This window comes from Podarcis vaucheri (assembly GCF_965113315.1).
Source record: "Podarcis vaucheri genome assembly, chromosome: 14".
Lineage (NCBI taxonomy): Eukaryota > Metazoa > Chordata > Lepidosauria > Squamata > Lacertidae > Podarcis > Podarcis vaucheri.
The window spans coordinates 6,474,184-6,501,896 of record NC_138752.1 but is presented as its reverse complement, the minus strand read 5'-3'; the positions used below and the strand labels follow the sequence as shown (position 1 = coordinate 6,501,896).

The window sequence follows — 27,713 nt, the reverse complement described above, 5'->3', positions numbered from 1 at the left end:
ATCACATAGGAAACCTCTTAATCCCTTGCCCATCGCCAATGGCTGGCAGTGGCTCAGATGGGCAGAGAGGGCCCTTGGGTGGGCAAAGTGCCCACTTGCCAGCTGAACTGTTGTCACATGGAGGGTGAGAAGGAATCTGTTTCTCTGCCTGAGCCGAGGGATAGGGCAGGGCAGGTGTCATGAGGAGCAGACAAATTCCGAGGATACATTACCTTCTCAGCCTCTTGCACCTCACAGATCTGCTCTCCCGTTGCAGGGTTGGACACAGGGAATACTTTCCCACTCTCTGAGTTTTGCCATTCGTTGTTGATAAAAATCTGAATGAGGAAAAAATGGATATTAAGCAAAGACAAAGGTAACTCTTTAAAGCTATATGTGCTTCCTCACATTTGCTTTCATCAAAGAGGGTGGGAGGCTCACTGGCATCCTTGGCCCCAGCCTTTGCCAAGGTGGTTTCTGCTGGAAGTTTTGGGTTGACTGTTGTTGTAATCCAGAACGTCTGGAGGGCATCAGGTTAGCAAAGGATGCTCTGGCTGATTTAAGGATGATCTCTAGGGTAGGGCATTCTTGGTGGTGGCACTCAGTCTGCAAGGTGCTCCTGAGATACATGTACTCAGCTACTTTGCTGCTTCTTTTCCATGGCCAAGTACTAAGTCTGGTATTCAGAAATGAGGCCACAGAGGGGTTTTTGTTTTGTTTTTAAAACTTGCAGCTACTAAGATGGTGGTACTGTTCTCATCTGTGCTGTTAAGGTGTCTTGGCACATCTTATTTTGGGGAGCGGCTCTTGTTTGTAATGAAGTGTGTGTGTTTGTGTGTGTGTGTGTGTGTGATGTGTTGCCACACACGCCATGGGCAGGATCTGCTGCAGCAAGTTTGGCTAGCTCACCAGCTCCTGCAAATTAACATGAAAGCCTGGATCCATCTGTCACTCCAAATCAACAGTCCTTTTGCAAGAGAGATAGGATTTAAAGCCTTAAGTGGATTGCCTGAAATTGAAATTGGGATTCTCAGAGCACAAAGAGAAACTGCAAAACCCCAAATTGTTAAAATCACACAACTATCCAGAATGAAGGCAAATCCACCCAGAGCTCAGCCATCCAAATACCCCATCTCAAAACATAAACCTTTTTGTCATGGGAATCACCCAGATAATGTGAAATCATCTCCAACTTTACTCTTCTTCAAGGAAACAAGCCATTGATTGAGATGAAAACACATTGTGTGGAATTAACGGAGCCTTGATCCAAGATGCAGGACTGGCTCAAAATATTTTGGTGCCAAAGGCGGAAAATCCAAATGGCACATACTCCCCTCCCCCTTGCAAACATGAAGACATCTATCATCTATCTATCTATCATCTATCTATCTATCTATCATCTATCTATCTATCTATCTATATCTATCTATCTATCTATCTATCTATCATCTATCTATCTATCTATCTATCTATCTATCTATCTATCTATCTATCTATCATCTATCTATCTATCTATCTATCTATCTATCTATCATCTATCTATCAATCATCTATCTATCTATCATGTATCTATCTATCATCTATCTATCTATCTATCATCTATCTATCTATCTATCCATCCATCTGGACATTTTCTGGTGCACCCCTTCTCAAAACCCATCTCTAGCTGCCATTCAGTCCATTGAGTCTGTGCAAGTTTTCCCTCTCTGCTTCTCCATTTGCTGTACCACCACCACTCAAAACTCCTTGACACCTTTTGAGTAGGGGACAGAATACCTTCCTAACAGGATTCCAGGCACCCAAAGTTCTTTACAGTATACAAGACGCATCACAAAGAAGACCAACTCTTAAAACAGATGCCTGACTTCACAGGTTATCACAAAAACAAGCAGAGATCCAACCGTCAGAGATGGGAGCAACTGAGACATTCAACAGACAACAACAGCACAACACTTGGCGGCCTTCCCCACATGACCCGGAAGCTGTAACCCCAGAGTTGGCCACGACTGGACCTAATGGTCCCTTTACATTTACCTATGTCCAGCCATTGTGCTGCCCCCTGCTGCCATCTCTGGCTGAGGGAAGGACCTACGGAGCCATGAAATAACATTACCACCCAAGGAATCTCACCAATAGGCCGGAGTGAGTCAGGTGATATTCCTTAACTACGGTTGCCCTATTTCAAGTGAAAATCTGGACACACACAACGGGCGAATCCCATATATACCTGGGAAATTATGGATGTATGGCAGCCCTACCTTAACCCCTTCCAGATCTGAGCAACGAAGAGATATCAGCCTTCAGCATCACCACTGTCCAGACCTCAGGAAAGTTTGCCCAAGAGATTTTGCTGCCTGAGGCAAAGAAGGCCAAGATGGGACGCATGACCTCATTCCATGTGCAGGATCCAACTGGACCACCCACTGAATCTGACTCCCACACAAGGAATTAGGCAACATTTCCCCACCCAGGTCTGTGAGGGCAGCATGCTAGCTGAGGAGATTCGGGTGTGTATGTGAGGGGGGTGATGGAAGGTGGCGGAAGCTAACCCTGGCCACGTCCCACCTGAAGCAGATGCTTCCCTCTGCCTAATGGAAGGGCTGATCCTGACAAGCTGCTGGTGCAAGTAGTCAATCCAACATCCTGTGACAATGAGTTCCACAGACAGCGTTTGGAGAATGCTGTTGGAAGGCCGCTTTTTGAGTGACCCTGCATCCACTCCAATAGTTTTATTCTCTACATGACCAGTTGCGGTTGACAAGGTGTCCAGCCAGCCTTCCAATAAGAGCAAGGCGTCAGCCTGGCATGGAGCAGAGAGAGAAGGAGAGGCTTGAGGGATTGCTACTGTTAATGGTTAACGTTCATTTCTTCCTGTTCCACTTTCTATAAACAAAGGACGGTCAAGGCAAGCTCATTACTGTAAACCGAGCGCCTCTAAATTGGCAGTAAAATTGGAGTATTTACTCTCCTGCCCATATAAAGTACCTCGTCCAAACTCTTGGAAGGGTTTCAAATCTTGAAATCCAGCAGCTGGCGGCTTTACAAGCACAACCTTATGTTTAAATAACTCACGTTTTGAAAGTTTTAGGCGTTTGGTGTCAGGTAGTGCCATTCCTCCACCGGCTTCCCTCCCCACCAAGACCGAGGTTCTTAGACAATAAATTTGAGCTTGCTGGGGCTTTTAAAGAACTTGTCCGGTTCCAGTGGTTGTTGATTAAATGTTTAGAGCCTGTACATTTGATCTGACTTTCATTACGGCCAGTTCGTAAAAACGCCACGGGCCTGGACAAGCGATGACACATTGCCCAAACAAGGAATCCCTGCAAAGCCTCAAATTGGGTTTTCGTTTCCCTCTTTTATTTCCTTCTTATTTATAGTGACCATTGTAGTGGGTAACTTTAAATCAAGGGGACTATTTGACAGCAAATGTTGCTATCAGTGGATTATATATAACTCATCCTAAGGACCAGATGAAAAAGGGATAACCCCTGGAATGGAAGGGCTCGCCTCCATGTAAATCATGCTACAAATTGAACAACACCCAGAGAGGGCATTGTTCAACTTCAATTGTGAACCCTATTCAACGTTTACTATTCCCCTGGAATCAATGTTAATTAAGGCTGACTGCGGCCATAAATCAGCCATTGGGTTTTACAACTTAATTCTGCTTTAAGTGTGTGTGTGTGTGTGTGTGTGTGTGTGTGTGTGTGTGTGTAAATATGTATGTGTGTGTGTGTATAATCTCCCAAGAGTTGCTGAGGTCATTTGTTTTGGTTTGAACCCCAGAGTTACATTCCGTGGTTTGCTAAAAGGGGTGTCATGTGTTTGCTATGTGGCACTGTAAGCAGTTAAGTAATTTAGCTCATGGGGGCACGGTCCATGGAACTGAGCCAAATTGGAAGGGGGGCAGTAGGATGGAGAGAAACACTTGATATATTTTGCAAGTAACACGGAAAGCACATAAACATTTGCTGCTATCGCCTCGCAGCTCAGAAACTAACTGCAGCCCAGAGCTGAACTCCCAATGTCCCTGCTCTCCCCTGGCATCTGAATTCCGGGATCTCACCCGGTTCTTGAGAGAGGGAGAGCCCCCACCACCACCTCACCCTGTGAATGCTATTTTTACTGGTGTTTCATAGTTAGGACATTAAAATGCTGAAATGCTGCAAGCCACTTCAGCCTTCAGAAAAATAGAGGGATAAATATCCAGAAAAGGCATGTGATTGGCCCAGTTCTTAGACTGGAGCCATGAAATGTGCCCCCCAAGGATGCTGGGGCATGGCTCTGGCAGAGTGCACCCCCTGCAAGCCTTCCTCATATCCTGCCTCTGGGTTTCCCACTGGCATCTGGAAACAGGATACAAGGCTAAGGAAACCACCCTTGGTCCAATTATTCCATAGGGCTCTCCTTGTGGATCCTACCTCGTCCTCTGTGGAGGAGGTGCTCTGGATCACTTTGTCCAGAGAGGGAAGAACTTCTCCTTCCTTCCTTCCTTCCTTCCTTCCTTCCTTCCTTCCTTCCTTCCCTCCCTTCCTCTGCAGGGCATGGAGGCCTTGAGGCAGCGCAGACTATTTTTCTAGAAGGCGCTTGGAGGAAAGAGGCCTTCTTGCCTCTAGACATCCCCTTTCTAGACTGCTTTCAACAGGATTAGTAGCACTTCAAAAGCCCTTGTCCAGCGGCCACAGGCAGGAGAAAGAAAACGAGTCAGTGCATATCCATGGTGGGTAAAGGATGCTGTCCTCCTGCCAGTCCAGTTTCCCCTCCAAAGGACTGTCAATCTCCTGCAAGGAATCAGAGGCCTCCTGCATGGTTTGCCAGATGTGCAAACTGCGTCAGAATGGGATGAGGTGCTTCCATTCCAACCTGTCCTCTGCACTTGTGGACCACAGCTCTGCTCTGCCTGTTCCATCTTCTGGTCTTTGTTTCCCCCTGCCAGCCCAGTTCTAGGATATCATCAGTCAACGGTGCTGGCTCCTCACACCCCAAATCCAAAGAAAAGGGGCCTCACAGCCTCAGGCTGACAGAGGCAACCTCTACTTAGGAGCAGGCACAGAACTCCAGGATATCACACAGATCCTTCTACCCTGCAAGGGGCCAAAGCCCCACTGATGGCTCCTACCTTTAAATTGTGTGGCAACAATACTATTTATAACCTCTCCCGTAGTGGGTTGTCATAGAGGCACCTACAGCCTTCAGGATCATGGCCTGGGAATTGGGAAACTGCCAGCAGAGCGTCTCCAGTTGCTGCTGGGAGGAAGAGTCAGCCAATTCTCTCCCGATTTCCTGCCTGCCCAAACCATAGAGTGTCGTTGGAACGGCCTGCCTTATGAAAGAGAAACCACAGGGTGATCTAAAGCAACCGGCCAGCCTCCACTGTTCCAAAATAATAAGGAAATTGGAGACAGCTAAGCAGAGTACAAGATACTCTGCCACCCATGACAAGACCTAAATCGCCCCTTGCCTCATGTTATGAAACTAAATGGAATAATGGCCCTGTGGACACATCCTGGTCAGTGTTGAACACAAAACTGAGAATGAATGTGTCTCATCCATTTCTTAGTGACAAGTAAAATGAAGTTCATTCACATTTATGGAGAGAGAAATTTCCCAGTGCCCAGGGGATTCCTTTCAGATAGAAAACATATTGTATAAATTATTGTATAAAACCTACCCACCCATCCCAGTTTCAAATTTGACATTTTTCTGCTCTATTCTGTATAGAACCAAAGTGGTGTGGGGTTTGAATACAAATTCCTTCTAACATCCACCTAGTTTGTACAGGACAATGTTGAAAACTCACGAACAGTAATACATCCACTGAGTCTCTTTTTTCTACCATCTCCTTTTAAACTTCTGCAATTAGAAGCAACCAAATCACAATCACCACTGGCCAACGAATCAACATGGATGGCATGCAGTGTAACCTTTCATTTCCTCTCTTGAAATATGTCCTGGAACGACGTGCGAGTGAATAATTTTCATTCCTCCTTCAATATTGATTCGTGATGATGTCATCAGGCATCTGCGGCGACCTCCCTGGAGCACCAGCAAGAACCTCAGCCAGTGGACAGAAATTAAGCCTGAGCCCCCGGGTCCTCCAAGGTGGAATTATTTTCCCATGGATTTAATAAACCATGTTCTTGTAGTTCTGCAATTCCATAATGTTTTTCCCCTCTCCCCCATACAGGAAGAGGATTTTAACATCCACATAATAACAGCTTCCCATAGGAGAGAAGCATGTTTTTGGATGAATTGGAATTTCCTAGCTCTCTTGATTTAGTAGCTGGTTATAGTTTCAATTCCATCAAAGTGATCCCTTTTTCATATGAGGCTCGTTCCTCCAAGAGGGTTTTTTTTTGGGGGGGGAGGCATCACATGCCAAAGAAGCTTAAGGGAGGAATCTCAGCTGTTTGGCCCCAAGCGACCATCTCGTGGCTGCAGGAGCTGAGTGCATAATGACACTTTTTGGGGATAATTTTGGAGGCATGCAAAAAATCCAGCAGCCCCCGCTTCCCTTGGTAAATATTTCATAACACTGAAGATACCTGGCACCTGTGCCTCCGGAAATTTCATATCCTTCATTTCCTCTCTGTTTGGAAACTTTTCAAAAGCTCCAGCGCTGAGCCTGGCAAAGGAAAATCCTCCCCAACCCAAGGTGTGGTGCGTGATGTGTCTTGATTTCTCAGGGCTCATTTGCTCTCAAGCACATGGCTGTCCTGATCCCGACACAAGCCCAAACCTTCCCGCCAGGGAATGACCATGCATTCCTGGGATCAGCTACCCACCAGCAGCTGGCTGAAGAATCCTTCCCAATGAACGTTTTGCTTTGGAGGAATTTGGCTCTAGGGACTCATCACCAGCGGAACTTTGTCCTTCTGCAAAGGCCATCACAGATTCTGGCAAAGGTGGAAGACGGTCACCTGTCTGTCTCTGCCACCCACACTCTGTCCCCAAAGTGCCTGGCTGCTGCAGGTTTCCAGATATGAGGTACAGGGAATAGAGACCCAGAGCTTATTGGCAGGGCACAGATTTGGCACAAAGGAAGGTCTCAGGTCAGCCAGAGGAAGAGAAACTTGAGGGGGGGGACCTGAAAGGCTGTCGGCCCCACAGAAGGATGCAGAGAGGCCCCAGAGGGCACGCCTAGAGTGAAGGTGCTTAAGAGACAGGAGGGGAGATCTTGGAGAAAGGTCCTGAGGACAGGGGGTTTCACTAGGTTCTGTGGTTCAACCTCTGATTAAAAAGGATCCCAGGAAGTTGGAGATGGGAATAGCCTCTGTGGCAAGAACCCCAGGAAGCAGCTGCAATACAGGGCCAGGTGGGTGATAGGGATGAGCAACTATAAAGGCAGCTTTGGGTGCTTTCTGTACCTGCTGCCTCCTAGACACACACACACACACACACGTCGGCCTTGAGGTCCAGGAATGCTTACTCCTCTACCACTTTTTGCTGGGCTCAGTCTGCAACAGTCTCTCTCTCTCTCTCTCTCTCTCTCTCTCTCTCTCTCACACACACACACACACACACACACACACACACACACAGTGTAGACACTTCTACATAGACACACAAAGCTACCTTGGATGATTTTTTTTTTAAATCCCATGTGTATTCTACCCTTCTTCATCCTCACAACAAACTTCTGAGGCAGGTGGGGGGGTGAGGTGAAGTGAAGGTCTCACACCCATGGCTAAGGAGGAATCTGAGTATCCTAGTCGTCGTGCCCCCCTGCCCATCACTTAGCTGCGCTGACCCAGGTGAGACCCCTGATCTCTCGCTGCTGCTTTAGAGTCTGGGGGTGGATCCTGAAACCTTCTGCATTCAAAGTAGGTGCTCTGTCCCTGAGCCAAGGCCTCTCTTTGGTAAAAGGAGACAAGCACACCGCTGCACATTTTTGCTCATGGACATAACTATCATGTCAGGACCATTGGTCCGCCTAGGCCAGTATTAGATGCTCAGACTGAAACAGCAGCTTGGCAGGGATTTGGGCAGACAGGTATTTCCTGCCACCTGCTGCCAATTCCTTTGGAGATACTAGGGATTTGACCTCGGGACCTAATCCGTGCCAAGTCTGGGCTCTGCCGCTAAGGGAAGTCCTGCAGTGACCAAGTCAGAAGTTAAGGAACCAGAGCAGACTCCAAGATGCTGGAGATCAGAGGACAGCTGGACTAGAAGTTGGCAGAGGAGCCCACCGAAGCACAACCCACAGCACCAGGGTCTATAGGAACAGAGCCAGAACCTTCACAGGCTTTGGTACCTCGCATGCTATCTCACCAGTCCAATGGCATAGGGACCACACTAGGACAGAGGGTTTCTCCAGGCCAGTGGACTGGCCCTTCCAGGGGCTCTTGTTCTCCAAAAAGGGGGCAGAACCTAGGAGGGAGAGTTTCAAAAGGCCTCAGGTCACTTCCAGCCCTCCTTAGAGCAAGCAGCTCCCTATGAGCTCTCCATGGTGCTGCTTTCCTCCTCTTCACCCCCTCCACTACCACTTGGGCTCTGCAGGACAAGAGCAGGGGAGATCCACAAGAGAGGTGCCACACATAAGAAGGCCCTGGCTCTCAGTGCCTCATCTGAGAAGACAAAGTTGACAGTACATGGCAGGATTAGTTTAGAGAAGATGATACATAAGGAAAGGCTTGATAGAGATTTATAAAATTATGAATGGAGCGGGAGGCGTGGAGAGAGAACTCTTTCTCCCTCTTCTATAATACAGGAACTCTGGGACACTCAGTGACATTCCTCAGCAACAGAATCAGAACAAACAAAAGAGAGCCCTTCTTTGCACAATTTGTAACTAAATGATAGAATTCACTATAACACTGTTTTATTTGTTTTACAAATGGTATATTTTATTGTTGTGACGTACCTTAGACCCCAGGCAAGAAATCCAACAAACAAACAAGCAAATAAAATGCCATTAAAACAGAGTGCTTGACTAGATCAGTAGAGCCTGGGGTCTGGTTCAGAAGGATGGTGTCTTTTTGACTTCTTAATAAAACATTAAAGGTAGGCGCTGAATCTTTCTGCAGGAACTGCTCTTCTACACTTGGTAGAATGTGCCCCTTTTGCAGTAGCACTGAGATTGTCTGTGTATCTCTGTTATTTTTAGGTGAATACCTTCCTGTTAATCGTCAGCCTTGGAAAATGCTGTCCTTGGGAAGACATTTGTAGTTAAACACAATCTCTCAATATTTATTCCTGAAAAAGCAAAAAGAGAGGGGGGAGGGCCTCCTTCTGTTTAACTTGGAAGTCCCTCTTCTAAGCACATATGAGAAACGGCTGGAATGTCAGCTTCATCCTCAGTGGCCCCTTCTGGCCTGAGCGCTCTCTGTGGCATGATAAATCACTGGCCAAATCCTTTACCTTTGCCTGTTTGATCTCAGCTCAGCAAGACCCGGTTTTGATGTGAAGAACACTCCAGATCTCTTAGGTCAGAGACAAATAGCAGAGCCTGTGACCTGCAAAAAGTGGCTGTTCGATTAGGCCCAAGTGAACCATCAGGAGGCAGCTTTGGGATGAGGGTTCACTCCGGCAAGCCTCCCGCCAGCCTCCTTAATGTTCCCCAATTCTCCTGTTAGAGCATTTCAAAGCCAGCTCTGTGGAGAGCCTGCGCAGGACATGTCTCTTTGTGTCTGGTGGCTCTAAAACAAAGTTTTAAAAACTCCATGGGAAGAGCTCAGGAAGGATTAGCTAGTCTAAATGACTTCTGGCATTTCAGTGCAAGCAGCAGAATACATATCAACACTGATTGTGGTGCCTATAATGGAGTATTTCTAATGTTAAGTTTGCACATGTGGTTCCAATTAGCCTCCCCCCACCAGCACTACCACCGTCAAGATGCGCACACAGCACACTCTCTCTCGCTCTCTTTTGGTTGGCAAAAGCATCTTTCTGATGTTCACAAATTCATCTGCTCAGAAGGATGTTGGTGATTATTATTACAGTCTATAATTAGAGATGGGCCAAAGCAGCAAAGAGCAGGAGGGGCTCCAAACGAGGATCATTTGTGGGTAGACCTTTTCTTATAATTTAGCACAAGCATTCAACAACTTCAGTGAAATGGGAGAACATGAACAGGGAGTTCAGAAAAAGGACAGTTTTGGATCCATCAGGATTAGGTTACATCATATTAAAGAACATTTACTCGCTGCCTTTTGCCACCTATGACATCTTTGGTGAAAGGCATTAAGCAAACTTTGGGTGATGGCAGCAGAAGCTGGAAAAGCCACATCCCCCCCCAAAAAAAACCCCTTACGGAGTTAAATGGAAGATCCTTCACACTGTCTTGCCTGCCAAAGAAACAAAAGGGAGTTTGGACCCTTTCTCTTACACGAAACCAATAAAGAAACATTTAAACATTATGTTCCCAGCCCAGCTGGATCAGACCAAAGGTCCACAGCACCCTTCTTCCTACCAAGAGCTACCCGGATGCCTCCAGGAAACTCGCCACCAGGATAGGAAGACAGCACCCAGCACCTGGTATTAAGTGATAGGTGTTTTCTGGAGCATTCATTGTCAGCTATCATGGCTAACAGCCCTTGGAAAAACCTCTCCTCTTCAATGAATGCCTCTAAACCTTATTTAAATGCTTCTAAGTGAGCGCTGGACCATAAAGAAGGCTGATCACCAAAGAATTGATGCTTTTGAATTATGGTGCTGGAGGAGACTCTTGAGAGTCCCATGGACTGCAAGAAGATCAAACCTCTCCATTCTTAAGGAAATCAGCCCTGAGTGCTCACTGGAAGGACAGATCGTGAAGCTGAGGCTCCAATACTTTGGCCACCTCATGAGAAGAGAAGACTCCCTGGAAAAGACCCTGATGTTGGGATGGTGTTCTCGAAGCCACAAACATGAGTCTGATCAAACTGCGGGAGGCAGTGGAAGACAGGAGTGCCTGGCGTGCTCTGGTCCAGGGGGTCACGAAGAGTCGGACACGACTAAACGACTAAACAACAACAGGCCAATGGCCATCTTCCCTTGCACATGTGGCAGTGAATTTAGTAAGGCAGCTCATGGTTGTGCAAAGAAGCGATTCCTACTGCTGGCCCCCTTTTCTTTAGGCTCTGTTAGCTGGCAGGGCATTGATGTCCTACACAGTTGTTTCCTGGTGGTGATCTGCTGGACACAGATCCCCTCCACACACCCTACTGTGCAATTGCAGTTATGATTCCTTCCTTTGACAGTACAAGAATTGGAGGTTGCTAAGCCAAGAGCATAGAATCCAGGACACCTTTCTGACTCTTCATGGCTACATTAAGGTCAAGCGCCTCCCCTGTTTTTTGCAGGCATGACAAAGCATCACGCCACTTTTTAAAGCCATGGCTTCCCTCAAAGCACCCCAGGGATTGTAGTTAGTTAAGGGCCCTGGGAATTATTAGGAGACCCCAAGGCAAGGCGCTGGCCTCACGTTTGCCCAGTCTGCATCAGGCCACTAAGGCTGGGGGCATCCTCTTCCCAGGCTCCTGTGGGGCAGTGTGAGGACAGCTCAGACTAGGGCTAGCGGTAGCTGCTGCCTGGAGGACTCCCAAGGAAAGGAGAGACAAGAGGAGGCTGAGGGAACACTCCACAAGGGAGGGTGTCTGAAAAGGGGTGAGGGGCTGCTGGCTCTGCAGGCAAGGGGTGACATAACTGGGCTCCTGAGGCTCACAGTGTGTTTCCTCACAGGGGAGCCACAGAAAGAATGTAGTTGGTCAAGGGAGCCATGGACTCAAAAAGGTTGAAAACCTCTGTTCTAATCTATTGTGAGATTTTTGAGTGGGGGAATAGTAATGACTTGTTCCCCAATAAAGGCCAATGTGAACAAGACATTTCTATTTGCCGCTAAATTCAAAGGGGGCGGCAGTGCTCAAGGTGTAAATTAAAAATGTAAGTTTAATTCTTTGCCAAGTGCCTAATATTAAAAGGTAGGGGAATACCCCCCCTCCAGCAATTTCTGTATTTAAAAAACCCAAATGCACAAGAACAGAAAGTGCTTTGAAATCCCACCAATGAAATTAAGGCTGGGCTGATATTCAGTCCCCAGATTCCTGAAAATATGCTGTCCCTGTGAGAACAGAGCCTGATTTTCTGTGACTTTCTTGCCTCCCCCTTGTCTTGGCAGAAATCAAGGCAGAGTCACCACCAACATCATCATGGCTCTGCCTGAGGTGAGATAATGTAGAGCTGGAAAAGATGCAGAAAGGGGCAACCAAAATGGTCAAGGGGGTGAAACGCCCTACAAAGGGAAGGTGCAACATTTGGAGTGTTTCAGTTGGGGGGGAGACTGTTCTAGAACTATGCAAAGTGCTAATGCAAACATGATCTACTCAAAAGGGTTGAAAATCCAGTCTGAGTGGGTGCGAGTCTCTCTTGACTGGTAATGAATTGGCAAAGCAAGTTGTACATAAACACTTGAAGAGGAAACGTTCCTCTCTGTAACGATGAGTGAGCCACTCCCAATCTCTATTGAGCCCTCGTCTGATAGTGTCAAATCTGCAACTGAAGCTTCACAGCATGGCCCTGTCATAACTTGGCAGCCATCACTGGCAATGTTTTGGTGAAGCATACTGTAACTATTTACTAATAGGTGGCCAAACATCAGACCGCAAGAGTTTCTTCCTTTCATTCACCCCAAAGCCAACATGGAAAGCGATACTGAGGCACTTTTTGAACCACAACGAAGATGATCCTTTGCTTCATTTTGTAGGAACACAGGAAGCTGCCTTAGACTGGGATAGATCTAGCCCTGTGTTCTCTACAGCAGGAGTGGGCAACCTCGGGCCTGTGGGCCAAACCTGGACACATACGCTACACACAGCCCAAAACATTTGCCCACAAAGGAACGAACTGGAAAGGGTTGCCCTTCTGCCTGCTGTACAGGCCGGCTCTGATCCTGTCCTCCACAGCTTGGCCTATCAAGCTGCATCAGAGTTCAAGAGTTGTATAGGAAAAGGCTCCCCAACGCCCCAAAACACCACTCATGAAGCTTGTTGGCAGGACATGCTGCCCAAGCTGAAAAGCCCCTTTCTCAAAACATGTGGCAGCCTTTCCTTGGAGCTGATGCAAAAGCACTTGACGCATGCCCAGAGTGCCTTTACTGTCCCTTGCCGCTTTAGATGTCCAGCAGCTGAGCCCCAGAGGATCAAGCCCCGCTTCCAATTAAGCTGTGCACCTGGACCCTGCTGTGTTTCCTGAGAGTAGCAGGCTATATCGGCCTCTGGAGCTCCAGCCAGAGGGGAAAGGCTCACACTTCCCCGCCCTGAGAAAGAATGCAGCAGACATCCAGATGGGGGCGGGATGAGCTGAGGGGGCTGAAATGCCTGCCTTTGCTCACTGCTTCCCCTCCACAGCTGCCTCCCCCTGTCCAAGAGGCTGGGCCCAGGATCTTGCCATGGCTGGCCTCTGCCGCCAGGAGCGTCCTCCCCGGAGGTAGCAGCTGCACAGCAGGGTGGCCCCCGGCAGAAACAACCTTTTGGCTTCTCTCTCTCTGAGATGCTTTTGCTCCCTTCCATCAGGCAGCCTCTCCAAGAGCTTGCAATTGTCTGGGGTGCCTCAAAAAGGCCTGGACCCCCCCAACTGGAAAAGCTGAGCTGTGCTCTTTGGTAGCAACCGGGAGCTTGGAAACATGGCACCAAAAGGCCACACAAAGGCTTCAATTCAGCAGGAGGGTTTGGAAGGCCCAGGAAGTGGAGCCAGGCCACTGCCCCAAGTTTCTGGGCATCAGGCCACTGAAAAAGCACCCTTCCCCTCCCCCCGCCCACATTGGTACTCCACCAGACCTCTTCCTCCTTCCCCCCGGCCTCCTCCCTTCATTATCAAATTTTAGGTTGTGAGCTTAATGGGGCAGGCAGGGAACTGTTCTCTTGACCACCATGTGTCTCCAGTCATGATGCACACCCAAGTCTTCTGCTTGGCAGAACTGGGTCCTCCTTGCGCTGTGATTAGGTGGCCCTCGAGACTTGTGCTTTATTGCAGTGCATGCATTCCGCACCATGTTCTTGACACAGCAATACTGCAGGGTTGGTGGATTTACCCTGCTTTATTAGTTGCACTGCAATGCTTCCCCAATGCCTACGCACTGCTGCTAATGTTGTAAATACCTCCTTTTGAGCCACTGCCTCAGCCCTCGCAGGGGACGTAGGGAAGCTCTGGACAGCAGCATCTTCAAAGCATGGGGCCTGTGAGCTGGTTCTTTGATGCCCCCTACAGGCCAGGGCCTTCCTGGCAAAAAGCTTCAGAAAAGGGCAACCCACGTGATCAAGGGAAAGGAGCAACCCCCCCCCATGAAGAAAGGTTGCGTCACTTGGGACTTTTTCGTTTAGAGAAAAGGTGAGTAAGAGGCAACATGATAGAAGTTTATAAACTTCTGCATGGGATGGAGAAAGAGGATAGAGAAATGTTTTTCTCCTTCTCTCATAACACTAGAATTTGGGGACATTCAATAGAGCTGAATGTTGGAAGATTCGGGACAGTTAAAAGACAGGACTTCTTTCCACATAAGGTAAAGGGACCCCTGACCATTAGGTCCAGTTGTGACCGACTCTGGGGTTGCGGCACTCATCTCGCTTTACTGGCCGAGGGAGCTGGCGTACAGCTTCTGGGTCATGTGGCCAGCATGACTAAGCCGCTTCTGGCAAATCAGAGCAGCGCATGGAAACGCTGTTTACCTTCCCGCTGGAGCAGTACCTATTTATCTACTTGCACTTTGATGTGCTTTCAAACTGCTAGGTTGGTAGGAGCAGGGACAGAGCAACGGGAGCTCACCCTGTCGTGGGGATTCGAACCGCCGACCTTCTGATCAGCAAGTCCTAGGCTCTGTGGTTTAACCCACAGCGCCACCCGCATCCCATTCTTTCCACACACTGCACTGTTAAACTATGGAACTTGCTTCCACAGGGACAGTGATGGCCGGCAACGGGATGGCTTTAAAAACACATCGGACCCATTCATGGTGGTTAAGGCTATCAGTGTTTACTAGTCATGGTGGCTCTGCTCTGCCTCCATGGTCACAGGCAGTAATGCTTCCGAATGCCAGTTGCTGGAGCCCACAGGAGGACAGTGCTGTTGTGCTCAGATCCTGCTTGAGGGCTTCCCAGAATGGCAGGCCTGCAGCTGGCCTGATCCAGCTGGCTCTTCTTATATTATTTTCTTCAGACGGGGCGACCAAAACTGTGCCTGCTATTCAAAATGCAGCAGCACCAGAGATTTCCTTTTTTAAGAAGGCATTGTGAGACAATGCTCTTTTATTCTCAGTTCCTTTCCTAATTGTTCCCCATATGATCACCTCTTCCATGATTAGAACTTCAACCTTCATTACAAAGAGAAAATAAAAGAAATAAGAGCAAGTGCCCACAAACGAATGAGGGGAGCTTGAAAGCATGGAAAAGAGTGATCTGGATTGTTTCACACCAGAAAAAAAACAGAAGGAGAGAGAGGGGAAGAGGGAGAGAAAGGAAGAGGGAGAGAGATCTCCTGAAAGGCAGTGGATGGAGACAATTCCATGGCATCCCATTACGCCTGGCAATAAACTATGTAGGGAGGACAGGAATGGTTGGGGGAGGAATTCCGCCATTTCTCTCCACCAGGAATGTCTGCATCAAGAACTCCCTGCAAAGCAAACAGGCCTCTGGCTGTCAAATCTGAACCCTTTCCTGGATGGCTATAGGCTTCCAGATCTGCCCTGGTGGCATCTGAAATGTGGAGACCTTAGAGGAGAAGCCACCACAAGGGAGTAGGACAGGTAATTGCGGAAGGGAACCCCTCCCTCTGAAGGCATTTTTTATTTTATTTAGAGCATCCTTCCCCAACCTGGGGCCCTCTAGAGATTTTGGACTCCCATCAGCCAGTTATTCAAAACATCTGGAGAGCACCAACAGGATGGAGAAAGCTGATGTACAGAATTTCTCAAGGAACAACTGGCTATGGGAGAAGAGATTGCTAAAGTCAAGGTTTTCCCCACTCCCCACTCCAAAAAACGAAACAAAAAAAAGTCAGTAGCAGCTGCAGAGATACAATTCTGTCCCCAGAACTGGATCAAGGCATTGGTGTGGTAGCAGCAAAGTCTGTATGTTAACCCTTCCTCTCTTCCTGTATCATTTTCCTAATAAAAATATTTGTCCCTCTGCTGCTACTCTTTGCTCCACAAGACAAAATACGCAGGTTCCCTCCAAGGCCAAGAAAGGCTGAAGCAAAGCAGAGAGCAAGGGGTGGCAGAGGGCAAGAACTTGTTCCTGTGTCCTTACCGATAAACACCATCATTTGAAAATACAGTGGAAACTCAGTTTTCAAGTATCTCAGAAGCCGAACATTTCAGAAGCCGAACACCGAAAACGCAGAAGTGAATGCTTCCATTTTTGAACATGCCTCAGAAGTCGAACAGCTTCCAAGGCATGTTTCTCAATTTTCACCATTGAAATTGCTGACAACCCTTTGCGCCTCAGTTGTCAAACGTTTCGGAAGTAAAACAGTCTTCCAGAACAGATTACGTTTGACAACCGAGATTCCACTGTATCGTGGAATTGTACCAAAAAAGAATAACAAACAAGATGCAAAGTTAAAAACCAACCAGCAGGAACAATATCCCACAATGCTACCCTGGAAAAGGCCTGGCCTATGATCCTAGGACTTGCCGATCAGAAGGTCGACGGTTCAAATCCCCGCGACGGGGGGAGCTCCCGTTGCTCGGTCCCAGCTCCTGCCAACCTAGCAGTTCAAAAGCATGTCAAAGTGCAAGTAGATAAATAGGTACCACTCTGGCAGGAAGGTAAATGGTGTTTCCGTGCGCCGCTCTGGTTCACCAGAAGCAGCTTAGTCATGCTGGCCACATGACCCGGAAGCTGTACGCCGGCTCCCTTGGCTAATAAAGCAAGATGAGCGCCGCAACCCCAGAGTCGGCCATGATTGGACGTAATGGTCAGTGGTCCCTTTACCTTTTTATGATCCTGGGAAGAAGGGAGGTATAGAAAGGCAATAAATAAAAAAACTATTGAAAAACCCCAAATAGCTGGTGCCACCCTTGTTCCCAGGAGGAGGGGGCTTTCCTCACCCTTGTAGCTGCCTCCCTTCAAAAAAAGCCCTCTCTGCTGTAGACCCACTGGTAGGACACTGAGGAGCCACAGCTCTCCAGTTGCTGCAGGTGAAGAACAGGGTTCAAGGTGCAGTACAGGCCTGAAAGGCTGAAGATGGATTTGGGGGATCAGGGCCTCTGGGAAGGAAACTTGGCGGTGGCCCTGGAAACCCGCTTTCAACCCCCAGGCCTCACAACCCCTGGAGAGGCCCTGCCTCCAATGATTGCATACAAATGGAAAGAAGGGAGAAGAGATTCTTTGCAAGGTCTAGGCGCATGGAAGTCATTAATATCCTGAGGAAACTATAAATGTAAGCACATGCCTGATATTTATTGCTCATGAGAAAAATAAGCTTAGTAGTAATTCCACACGCCTCCCCCCCCCCATGTTAATTTGCTGGAAATAAAGGCAATTAAAAGGCATCCTGTGTGATGCAAAACATTCTTGTCAAAGGCTGGTGATTCAAGCAGCTATCACAGGCGTGTATTTGTGTGTGTGAGTTAACTGCCAACATGTTAGACTGTCAGCCTTCTTGCAGCGGAGCTGGGCAGAATACAATGCGCTTGACTTACTGCACCCTGGGGCGCCGTGCGACGATGCAAGAGGGTGGATTTAATTTAAAAAGGAAGTACATTTGAAACTCCCTGCAAGGAGTTCGGAAATTGGAGTCCATAGAATCAGCAGGAAAGCGGGAGGGAACGGAGGCGTCTCTCCCCACTCCCCACCTCCAGGGCCCTTTCAGGGGGCATTTCTGAAGCCAAATATAGGACAGGAACAGTGGGGTTGTGTAGGGAGATGCAAGAATCTCAAATGGGCTCTTTGAACAAAAGCTGATACCCCCAACCGCACTCAGAGAGAGAAAGAGGAAGAGAGGAAGAGATTGCGGTGGTGAGCCAGAACTAACACAGCTTAAAGGATGCTTAAAGGCAGAGGGTAGGGCTGGGCTTTTTAAAACAAAAACAACGTAAAACACACTTCATATTAACTTTAAAAGCCACCTTGAATGGCCAAAGACATTCAGCTGCAAAGTGTTGTGTCAAGAGCAGCCGTACAGTTTTCTGGCATCGCTCAGAGCATCGTTTGTGCGGGGGCTCACCAGGACTCACCCTTAGCAGTGGTTTTGCACACCAAGGGCATTTCTGGGTTTTGGAGACCGGACTCAGGCCCCTGCTGGCAAATTCAGGTGGTACAACTAGAGTGAGTTTGGCGTTCTGCCACAACAGATCTGCTTCCGAAACAACAACCACACACCCTCCATAGACTACTTGCGGTAAGAAAAGTGATGGGGAAATGCGCTGGGAGGTGTGTGGAATAACAACTGTTTGATGCGGCACTGTACAACCATCTCACAAACAAACCGGAACAAATGCCAACCTTTGTGATAACAAACCAGGGCGGATGCTCTGACTCCCATCAGGCCCCGTCAGCAGAGAGGAGGGGAACTGTAGTCCAGAACCTTGCTTATGCTTGGCATAAATGGACTTTTTTTGGAAGAGCACCAGAAGAACCAATGCTGGATCAGATCATCCACTCCAGCACCCAACAGCAAGAAGCCTCCAGGAAGTCCACAGGCAGGGCATAAAGGCAAACAGCTCTCCCTCCATGGCTCTCTCCTGCCAGTAATACACACACAGTATTTTGTAGCATGTGGTCTCTGATAGTGCCGTTTCCTGACAAGAACCGCTGATGGCCTTCTCCCTTTCTTCTGTGAATTTGCCTAAGTTCACAGTGAGATCCATCAATGAATGATACATTGTCTTGTGTGAAGAACTTCTTTCTCCATGAATCTACTCCCCATCAGTGGCACTGGGTGACTATGAATTGTGGGGGATAAAAATCCCTCTCTACCCATTCTTTCCTCATTCTGTGAGCCTCTACCACCCCACCCCCATGGGATGCAACCCTCATTCACTCAGCCACCCTTAAACGCACCCAGGCTTTGTCTGCAGGTAGGACTGCCTCAGCCCAGCATTCGCCATTACGAGAAGCAGAGGCAGAAGCCACAGGTTCATGTAAGAATTGTCTTGCTGGTCATGTTGGTACTCCATCTAGCCCAGCGTCCTGTTCTCACAGTGGCCAGTCAATGGCCACACAAAGCCCACCAGGATCAGAGCACCACCACAACAACTCCTTCCTGCAGTTTCCAGCAAGTTACATCCAGAAGCATTATGGTCTCCAGCAGTGGAAGTAGAACATAGTTCTGGGTCCAAAACATCTGAAGGGACACCACAGTGGAGAAAGCTGACCTGTCACTTCTAAACGACTGTCCCGTGCCTGTTTTCTTGGAAGGAAGTCCCATTGTGTTCAATGGGGCTTAGTCCCAGGTATGTGTAGGATTGCAGCCTAGGAGTAATTGCATCTCAGCGGTACCTTGAGCTTGGGCAAAGCCATCAACACCTTGACATTGCAACTTAGCACACACACACTTTGACAGGGGAGGGGAGAAGGGGACACCCCACACTCCCATCTCCCCCCTCCCCTCAGACTTTCTGCCTACACTGCAGACCACACCAGCCCATTTGACCACTGGTTTGTGCTTACAATCCTGCCAGCTCCCCCCAAAGTGTTTATATGGAGTTTATACAGCTGGAAGCAAGACAGAAAGGAGGAGATCGTGGCTGGTGCATCTCCCTTCCTGCACAGAGGCCGACGGGTGTATCAACAGCCTTGTCTTCCATTCATAACACCACTTTGTCTTCCTACCGAGCTGTTTATCTGAGGGTTTAACCACAGAGCTCTACCAGGCGCAACAAGCAGGGGGACACAACTCTAAACAGAGGCAAAAAAGGATGCAATCGCCACACCTCTCGCGTCTTGCTTCTCCATCCCAGGGACTTAGCCAATTGGCAGGACAATGTGATGGTTCTTTATTTCACTTTTCAGAATACATGTGCTAAGTCTCCTGAGAGATAAGCCACTTCTAAAAGGCTGCCTAAAGCTGGGCCTGCAAAATCTGTGTCAAACAGAATTTGTTTCCTGCAAAAAATAAAAATATTTTTTAAAAATTCTATTCCTTTTAATTTTAAATTCCTCCAAAGCACATGGTTGTCATTTTACATGGTTTGGGAGGATCGTAAGAACACCAGAGGAGCCTGGCTGGTGCTGGGTGTCACTGAAGGTCCATCTAGCCCTTGCTTCCCCCAGATACCTCCAGGAAGTCCAGAAGCAGGGTGTGAGGACAAGTCACTTCTCTCAATGTCACTCTCCCAAAACCCATATTCAGTGTTAGACTGCCTTTGAACATGGAGCCTGCACAGAACAATCCTGGATAGTCACCACTTAGCTGAATCCTCCATGAATGGCTCTATATTTAAAGAGACAGCTTGCCCTTTAGGATGATTAAAATGAGGCTGGCTTCCATTCAAAAGTGGAGTTCAAAGTAAGCGAAGGGAATCTCCTGGGACAGGTAGGTAGGCTTCTTTACTCCTCAGTCATCTTCATGGTCCAGCAGTATGAACCACCCAGCCTTGGGGAAAACCCCAAATCAGTCCCAGGAATACTTTGGAACTCCTGGTTCATGCACAACTACAAGGAAGAGCAGAGTTGTGCCCCTTCAGCAGCACTGCAAAAGACCTCGAGCTGCAGAAGATCAATGCTGCTTCAAGCAACTAGCTCTTTTGTGCCCCTTAAGGAACAGAGCAGGGATCAGCAAACTTTTTCAGCAGGGGGCTGGTCCACTGTCCCTCAGACCTTGTGGGGGGGCAGATTATATGGGGGGGAATGATGCAAGAGTACCATGAGCCCCAGTGACTGCTTACCTGTGTCTTGTGAGTGGCAGGGGCTGGCAGCGGAGGGACAATGAGCAGTGCGCAAAAGGGCTCCAGAGAGGGGCTGCTTAAAATGGCAGCCGCTTGAGCACTGCTGCTGTTGGCACCAACAAAGCCCAGCCCCCTTCCTCTTCTAGGCAGGGCAAGGAGAAGCCAGGAGGAGGGAGGGAGAAGGCACTGGCACCACCGTGTAAGGGAGAGGGAGAGAGAGGGAAAGAACACGTGCCCTGGCGATCCATGCAGCGATTCCCAGACCGTCTGTGGGCCGGATCCAGAAGGCAGTTGGGCCTGATCCAGCCCGTGGACCTTAGTGTGCCGACCCATGGAATAGAGTGGTGCACACAAGCCCCTCTGGAGTAGGCAATCAAACTGCTCACTGTCAACATTTCTGCATTACTTGGATTGAGCTTCTGTTAAACTGCCCTTGTCCAGGTAAATTTCATTTTTCATTATGGTATTTCCCCTAAAGGATAACGGTTCAAGCTACACACAAGAGGAAGAATGTGCAGCTGTGATACACAAGCAAGCAGCCTTTGCAATACATCCTGGTGCTTCCGAGCCTCCAGCATCAGCCAACAATTCTCCCAACAAACTGGTCCACCTCCTGATGTTTGAAAGATTTATGAGTCACTCAGTGAATATTGCTGTCTTTCACTGCACAATTTAACATGCTGGATTTATTTAAGGCAGACCTCTCAGCAATGTAAACAGCTTGTAGATCCAGCAAAATATTTCCTGAACCTTTCCCTACACCCCGCACCCCATCTCAGACTCCGCAGGGTGGCTTCGGATGTTACAAGGAAACACACAAAGGCAAGCTGCCTCCACATTCAGTTCCTGAGCATCTGGAGGCGAATTCGTGCATCTCCTCTGATGGCCAGATGCACCAGCCTTCCCTGTATTTTTAACAGATGAAAGAAGGAGTGCCTCTTCATCACGCACAATGCAGAATTAGCACATGAAACTTGCTGCCACAAGAAGCAGCGAAGGTTGCTAGTACAGGTGGCTGCTGCACAGATGGAGAACCTGTGGCCCTCCAGATGTGACTGGACTCCAACTCCCATCAGCCAGGCCAATGACCAGGGATGGTGATGGGACTGTAGTCCAGCAACATCTGGAGGGCCATTGACAGCTGTTGTTGGACTACAACTCCCATCATCCCTGACCACTGTTCCTGCTAGCTTGGGATGATGGAAGTTGTAGTCCAGGTACAGCTCGACACCCAGATTTGAGAAACATTGAGGAGCTCTGTTCCTGGTGGAGGCTATTCCAGCGCGGCTAGTGGGGGACAACCCTAGCAATTTTACTCTGTCCTTGGCCAGTCCCCACCTGACTGGAATTGCTTCTTTGCCAGTCACCCTCAGAAGTCAAGAGCTTCCTCAATACATTCAGCCACCATCTGATTCTAACCTTCAACTCTTATTTTCTGATTCCAATCAGACTCTGTTTTTAAAGAAGTCTTATGTCTGGACGCGGGTGGCGCTGTGGGTTAAACCACAGAGCCTAGGACTTGCCGATCAGAAGGTTTGAATCCCCACGATGGGGTGAGCTCCCATTGCTCGGTCCCTGCTCCTGCCAACCTAGCAGTTTGAAAGCACGTCAAAGTGCAAGTAGATAAATAGGTACGGCTCCGGCGGGAAGGTAAGGTAAAGGGCGTTTCCGTGCGCTGCTCCGGCTCGCCAGAAGTGACTTAGTCATGCTGGCCACATGACCCAGAAGCTGTATGCCGGCTCCCTCAGCCAATAAAGCGAGATGAGCACCCAAGAGTCGGCCACGACTGGACCTAATGGTCAGGGGTCCCTTTACCTTTACCTGTGTCTGGTAGGGTGTAGAAGTCTTACTACTCTGGGAGAAGGAGTGTCTCTGGTGAAGGACACATCATGCTCCTTCTGTGGTTGTTGGTCCACCTTTGGCCCTCACCCTGCACTCAGCGCTCATCTGAGCATGCTTGCAATAGTTTAATGTGTTTAAGGACTTCCATTGAGCAACATCACCCCATTTAGTGATGGGGTCAGTCTATAATGCATCTGGGTGCCCCAGGTGCAAAACAAACAAACAACCAGCCCCCCCCCACTAATGAACCCAGAATGCTTTCTGCCAACCCCTTTCTCCCGGGCAAGCCCCCCTGAAATGACAGAGGTGCGCGGGAGCACAGCACCACTCTTGCGCAACTCTCACTCATTTCCAGGGTTGCGCGCAGGAGAACCTCCCGGTGGATTGTGCGCCCCAGGGGGACAGGTCTCTGCAACGCTTAAACGAGGCTCGAAATTTCACGCCTAAAGTGTCCCCCCCTCGTCCCGCCTCTGCATGCAAGTCACAGACACAACTGCGGAGGCCTTTCCACCGAGACTCAGGATTGCAAGAACCGCGCAGCATCCACAAACTGGGACGGTTGCGCCGAATTTCTGGCAAGAGAAGGAAATCCCGCTGGGCGCTCAAGGAACAGCCCAGAAGAAAAGGGAGGCGGAGCAGCCAGAGAGAATGGGCGCTGCTATAACTTTTGAGATGCTCGAGGTTACAAGTGATCCCCCCCCCGCTCCCCTTCCCCTTCTGGAGGCGATTTGTTCCCTTTTGTTTACAGGAGTTGTCACTTGAGAGAGACATAAAAGTGACCCCACCGGCTGAGAGAATCCAGCGCAGGGCCGTCATTTTCTATCTCCTTGTTTTTCTTTGCAATAAGTGGGAAAGTGGATCCTGGATAAAAGTCTGGCCAGAGCCACGACACCCAATTAAAGGCTTCAATTAGCAATAAATCACTTGCCTGGCCTGCCGAGAGAGAGGGCGGCAGTGGGGGGAGAGAGACCGGAGAAAAACGGAGCGAGAAAAACAGAGACGGGCGTACGAAACTAAGACCCCCCCCCCTCTCTCACACACACACACCATGTTTTCTCTTGCAAAGGCAAGCTTTTATTTCCATTTCTCGGTGCACTGTAATTTTTATAGAAATATGGGATAAAAAACGACAAGGACTTACTACTGATATACACCATCATTGTGCATGGATTTTTGCAGAGTAACACAGTTCCACGCAGGTAAAGTAATTTTACGAGTGCCACAGCCACTCAATATTTCAGATCAACATTCATTTTGGGACGAGTGAGGGAGGTTCCTGTCCCATCCTTGTGACTCCTTAATCCCAGCCCGTCGTCGCCCCCGCTTCTACTTGGGGCGCAAGTTTCTGGTCCTCAAGAATCTGCTCTGGTCTCTCTCGCGTTCGGTGCATATCTTCTAGCCCAGGCGACGGTGTGACCCAAAAATATTTTGGGACTAATTGTATGCTACTGAAACAAGCTGCCGTGAGACATTTCCCCCCCCCCCATATTTCTACATATCCATATTTAATCTAGATCACTTTTCTTTCTCTTTTTATAAATAATATCAAGACTGGTAGGATCCAGCCCAAGTTAAGCGCTATTAGATCTCACTGATTTCAGCTGGAGAGAACTAAGCAAGATGCTGCCATCACAATGGATGTAAAGATGCTTAGCTATAGATTGTTACAGCACAATTCATACAGAATTTTTTTTTACTCAGAAGTAAGTTCCATTGAGCTCAATGGGGCTTACCCCGTACTAGGAAGTGTATGTAGAATTGCAGCCTCTGCGCATAAAACCACGAGTATTGTGATTACGAACCAGCTACGCTTCTGGACATTCCTTTGATTTCAACGGGAAGAGTCAGCGACGGGCTTCATTATCTCCCACTGAAATCAATGAGGCTTGAAAGTGCTTAATTTGACTGGATCGCACCCCCAGTAATCCTAGCACTATAGATAAATAATCCTTACATTGTTAAGAGCAGTTAAGTGCCAGGTAAGTGAACCGGCACAAGGCATTCGAGACTCACATTTTTTTTATTTTTTATTATTTTAATTTGAAAATAGGTGGTTTATTCGAATGATCACCAATATTTCGGATTTAAGAAAAAACAGGGAGCAGCCGCAGATTCATGGTGAAAATTTGGGACTAGAACACATTCGTGATGAAACATTCTGGGAACAGAATGAATCTTTAACAAACATTTATCATGTATGTTTGCATCAATGTGGTTTCTTGTTAATCGGCATTGCGTGACCTTCAGGTCTATATTGGCTTTAAATAGAAGTGCCGCCTTTTTACAAGCCTAAAGCGTCTAATGTCCCTTTCAAAGGATGAAGAATGTCCGCGCTTGGGACCTGATCCATGCCCAAATTCTCCTGCAATGACTGCTCACTGAGTTGCACGCTCTCGCGCAATTCCCCTTTAACCTCAGGGGGCTTGTGCAAATGGCCTTGCATCCCACGGGATCGTGTCCAGTGTGCTTAATAATACAAACAGGCATTCACAACCAGAAGACGGACCAAAGGCATCACACTTCCTGTCGAAATTGCGTTTTGGAATAACTGTCTTCGAACACACATACACTAAAAACCTTGCAGATCTGTATCAATTGTAAATATAGGAAAGCTCTGCACACCTTAGCCCGCAGAATAAGCCATCAACCCTGGGCACTTGGTGATGTGGATAAGCAAATAATTTTCTTGCCAAGTTGCCTGTATTCGAGATGGTTATTATTTGTCTAGGAAGGAAAGCAGCAAACGATTCCCTCCTTCCAAAGTTACAACAACTTGGCTCGGTGACATCTGCGGCAGGAATTGTTAAGGAAGAGTCCCAGGAGCGAAAGACACCAGTTTTTAGAACAGCAAAACAGAACATGATTCTCATCATCTTTCAATAGGCTAAAACAAGATTTGTACAATCGCGCCCTCCAACAATCTTCAGGAGCCCAAGTCTGTGCGGAGAAACCCTTTTCCCAGAAAGAAAGAAAAACTGATCCAAAGAGTTAAAATGATGCCAGGCAAACTGGAAAGGGCAAGATATTTTTTCTTATGCTATGGACTTTCTTTCACATATAGCCACCCATCTACTGGCATCCAGCACCTGAAAACGCACCTCTTTCTGGCTTTTGTGTTTGTGTGTTTTTGAAGAGAAGTCCGAGGGAAGCGGTTTTGTGTCAGCTCAGAAAAAGAGAAGCCCGTGCTCCTCTGGCGGGGAAGAGCAGACAGGTGACTTACCTTCGTGTACTTGATCTCCAGGTTGAGGGTGGGAGACGGGAGCAAATGCAGAGAAGCCATCAGAGCCGCCGGGTCCGCCTTCAGCCCACCTGGCATCTCAATTTTGCTGGAGGTCATCGTCTCGGGAGCCTTCTCCTCCTTGCCCGACGGGGCGACTGTCTCCCTAAGTCTGTGGCTTGAAATAGGTATGGAGAGAGGGGAGTGTGTGGGTGTGTTTATGTGTGTATTTTCTCCCCTCTTCCCCCAACCCAGCGCTGGAGATTTGGAGGCTGCTGCCGTCTTCGGTATATAAGCAGGTGTCAAGGCAACCTCTCCTTATTGGACGGGAGGGCAGGGCCAAGGAGGCAGGACGACCTCCAAGGAGGATGGGAGCATCCAGAGCCTCTCCACCCCAAGCCCTGCAGAGGCGTCGAGGAGAGGCAACAGGTCCTCCCTGGCTGGCCGTCAAGTCCAGCCACCCGCTCCCCCCTTGAGCTTCATCCCATCAACTGGGCACCAGCAGGAACTGATAACTCCCTTTGCTCACCGGGGAAAGAGGCTTTGCCTGAATCCTTCTTCCCCCTTTTGCTGATAAGCAGAGGCGGGAGAAGAGGGTCCGAGGCGAGGCTGGCGGGGCGGGGGGAAGAGAAGCAATTACGGAGGGTTTCCCTGGGATAATTAAAGAGGAATTAGCACCTTGGTCTTAGATGCAGCCCAGCGGAAATCCGACGAGGGGGCTTTCTGGGCAGAGGCTCCAGGAGGGAAGAAGGGGACTCACTCCTCCAGCAGCCCAGAAGGAATTTGGGGATCTAATTAGAAACTCGCTGCCAAGGGAGGGAGGAAAAGGAGCCATAAACATGTCAGACCCAGAAACGCGCTCCGCCCCCCTCTCTCTTGGGGGCGCAGGCACGGAGCCTCAGCCCAGGTGGGAGCGATGCGAGGGTCTGGGGAAGCCAGGGTGTTCCCAAGCCACTTCAGCCATGGATGGCAGAGGGGCGGGGCAGAGAAGCAGCATCCACACTATTCATTTAAAGCGCTGTGATACCACACTGAACAGTTAAGGATCGTGAGAACTGTAGCTTGCTGGGTGCTGAGAGTTGTTGAGAGACCCCTGCTCCCCTCACAGCAGGCGTGCCAACTTGAATAAAATATTGGGGGACCCAGGTAAGCCCCACCCCACATAATTGATCAGTTGGCGTGGCACACACCCACACCATTTGAACGGCAAAGCCCATAAACTTTTGGGGGGCCTGCCCCCTCAAATATTTTATTGGGGGCGCCGAAATGACCTTGGCTCCTATGCCTCCCAGAGCTGACTGGGCTGAGGCATGACTGACAGCACCTGCTTTGAAGACCAGTTCGGGGATTGCAGAAGAAGACCCAAAGAGGGGCAGAACGCCCCCTCCCCCCCAAAAAACCCCACCCTTTGTTGTTGAAGGGCTGTTTTATTCCGAGTTTGGCAGATCGGTTTTTTGTTCTTGTTTTAATTGGAAACTTATTTCAGTTTCAAACGTCACGGAGAACGGGGGAAAAACCCCAACCTTCGCATTCAATCTGGCTTCTGATCGCCTGCGAGGAGAAAGCGAGGAGTCGGAGGGACTCATCCTGACACATCCGGGCGCGCGCCCTTGGAAGGAAATGGGTTTGAAGTTCTTCTGCAGGAGTCTCGCTTGTAGAGCTCATTGGCCGATACCCGGCGCAGATCATAGACTGATAGAATGGTAGAAGTGGAAGGGGTCGCAGGGGTCATCTAATGTCGTTAAGCCCCATCCGCAGACCCGCGTTCCCTTGTGACTCTAAGCCTTGGCCCAAGTGAGCCGCCCGAGGTTCACCACCACCCTTTCACTGCTGGGTGACTTTCGCAAAGGGACCAAAAGGCTCAAGGGCCCCAGA

At 48.7% G+C, this 27,713-nt stretch overlaps 1 protein-coding gene across 1 annotated transcript in view; it reads right to left on the bottom strand.

Annotated features, from left to right (window-relative positions):
• ALDH1A2 (aldehyde dehydrogenase 1 family member A2) overlaps positions 1-26,594 on the bottom strand; it is a 69,473-nt gene extending 42,879 nt beyond the window's left edge. Inside the window, exons 1-3 of the mRNA XM_082198580.1 lie at positions 26,517-26,594; positions 25,842-26,016; positions 213-317 (exon numbers count right to left, since the gene is read on the bottom strand). Coding sequence (XP_082054706.1) covers positions 213-317; positions 25,842-25,958 — 222 coding nt within the window. The 5' untranslated portion in view covers positions 25,959-26,016; positions 26,517-26,594. The remainder of the gene's footprint in view (positions 1-212; positions 318-25,841; positions 26,017-26,516) is intronic.
• Between the last annotated feature and the right edge of the window lie 1,119 nt (positions 26,595-27,713).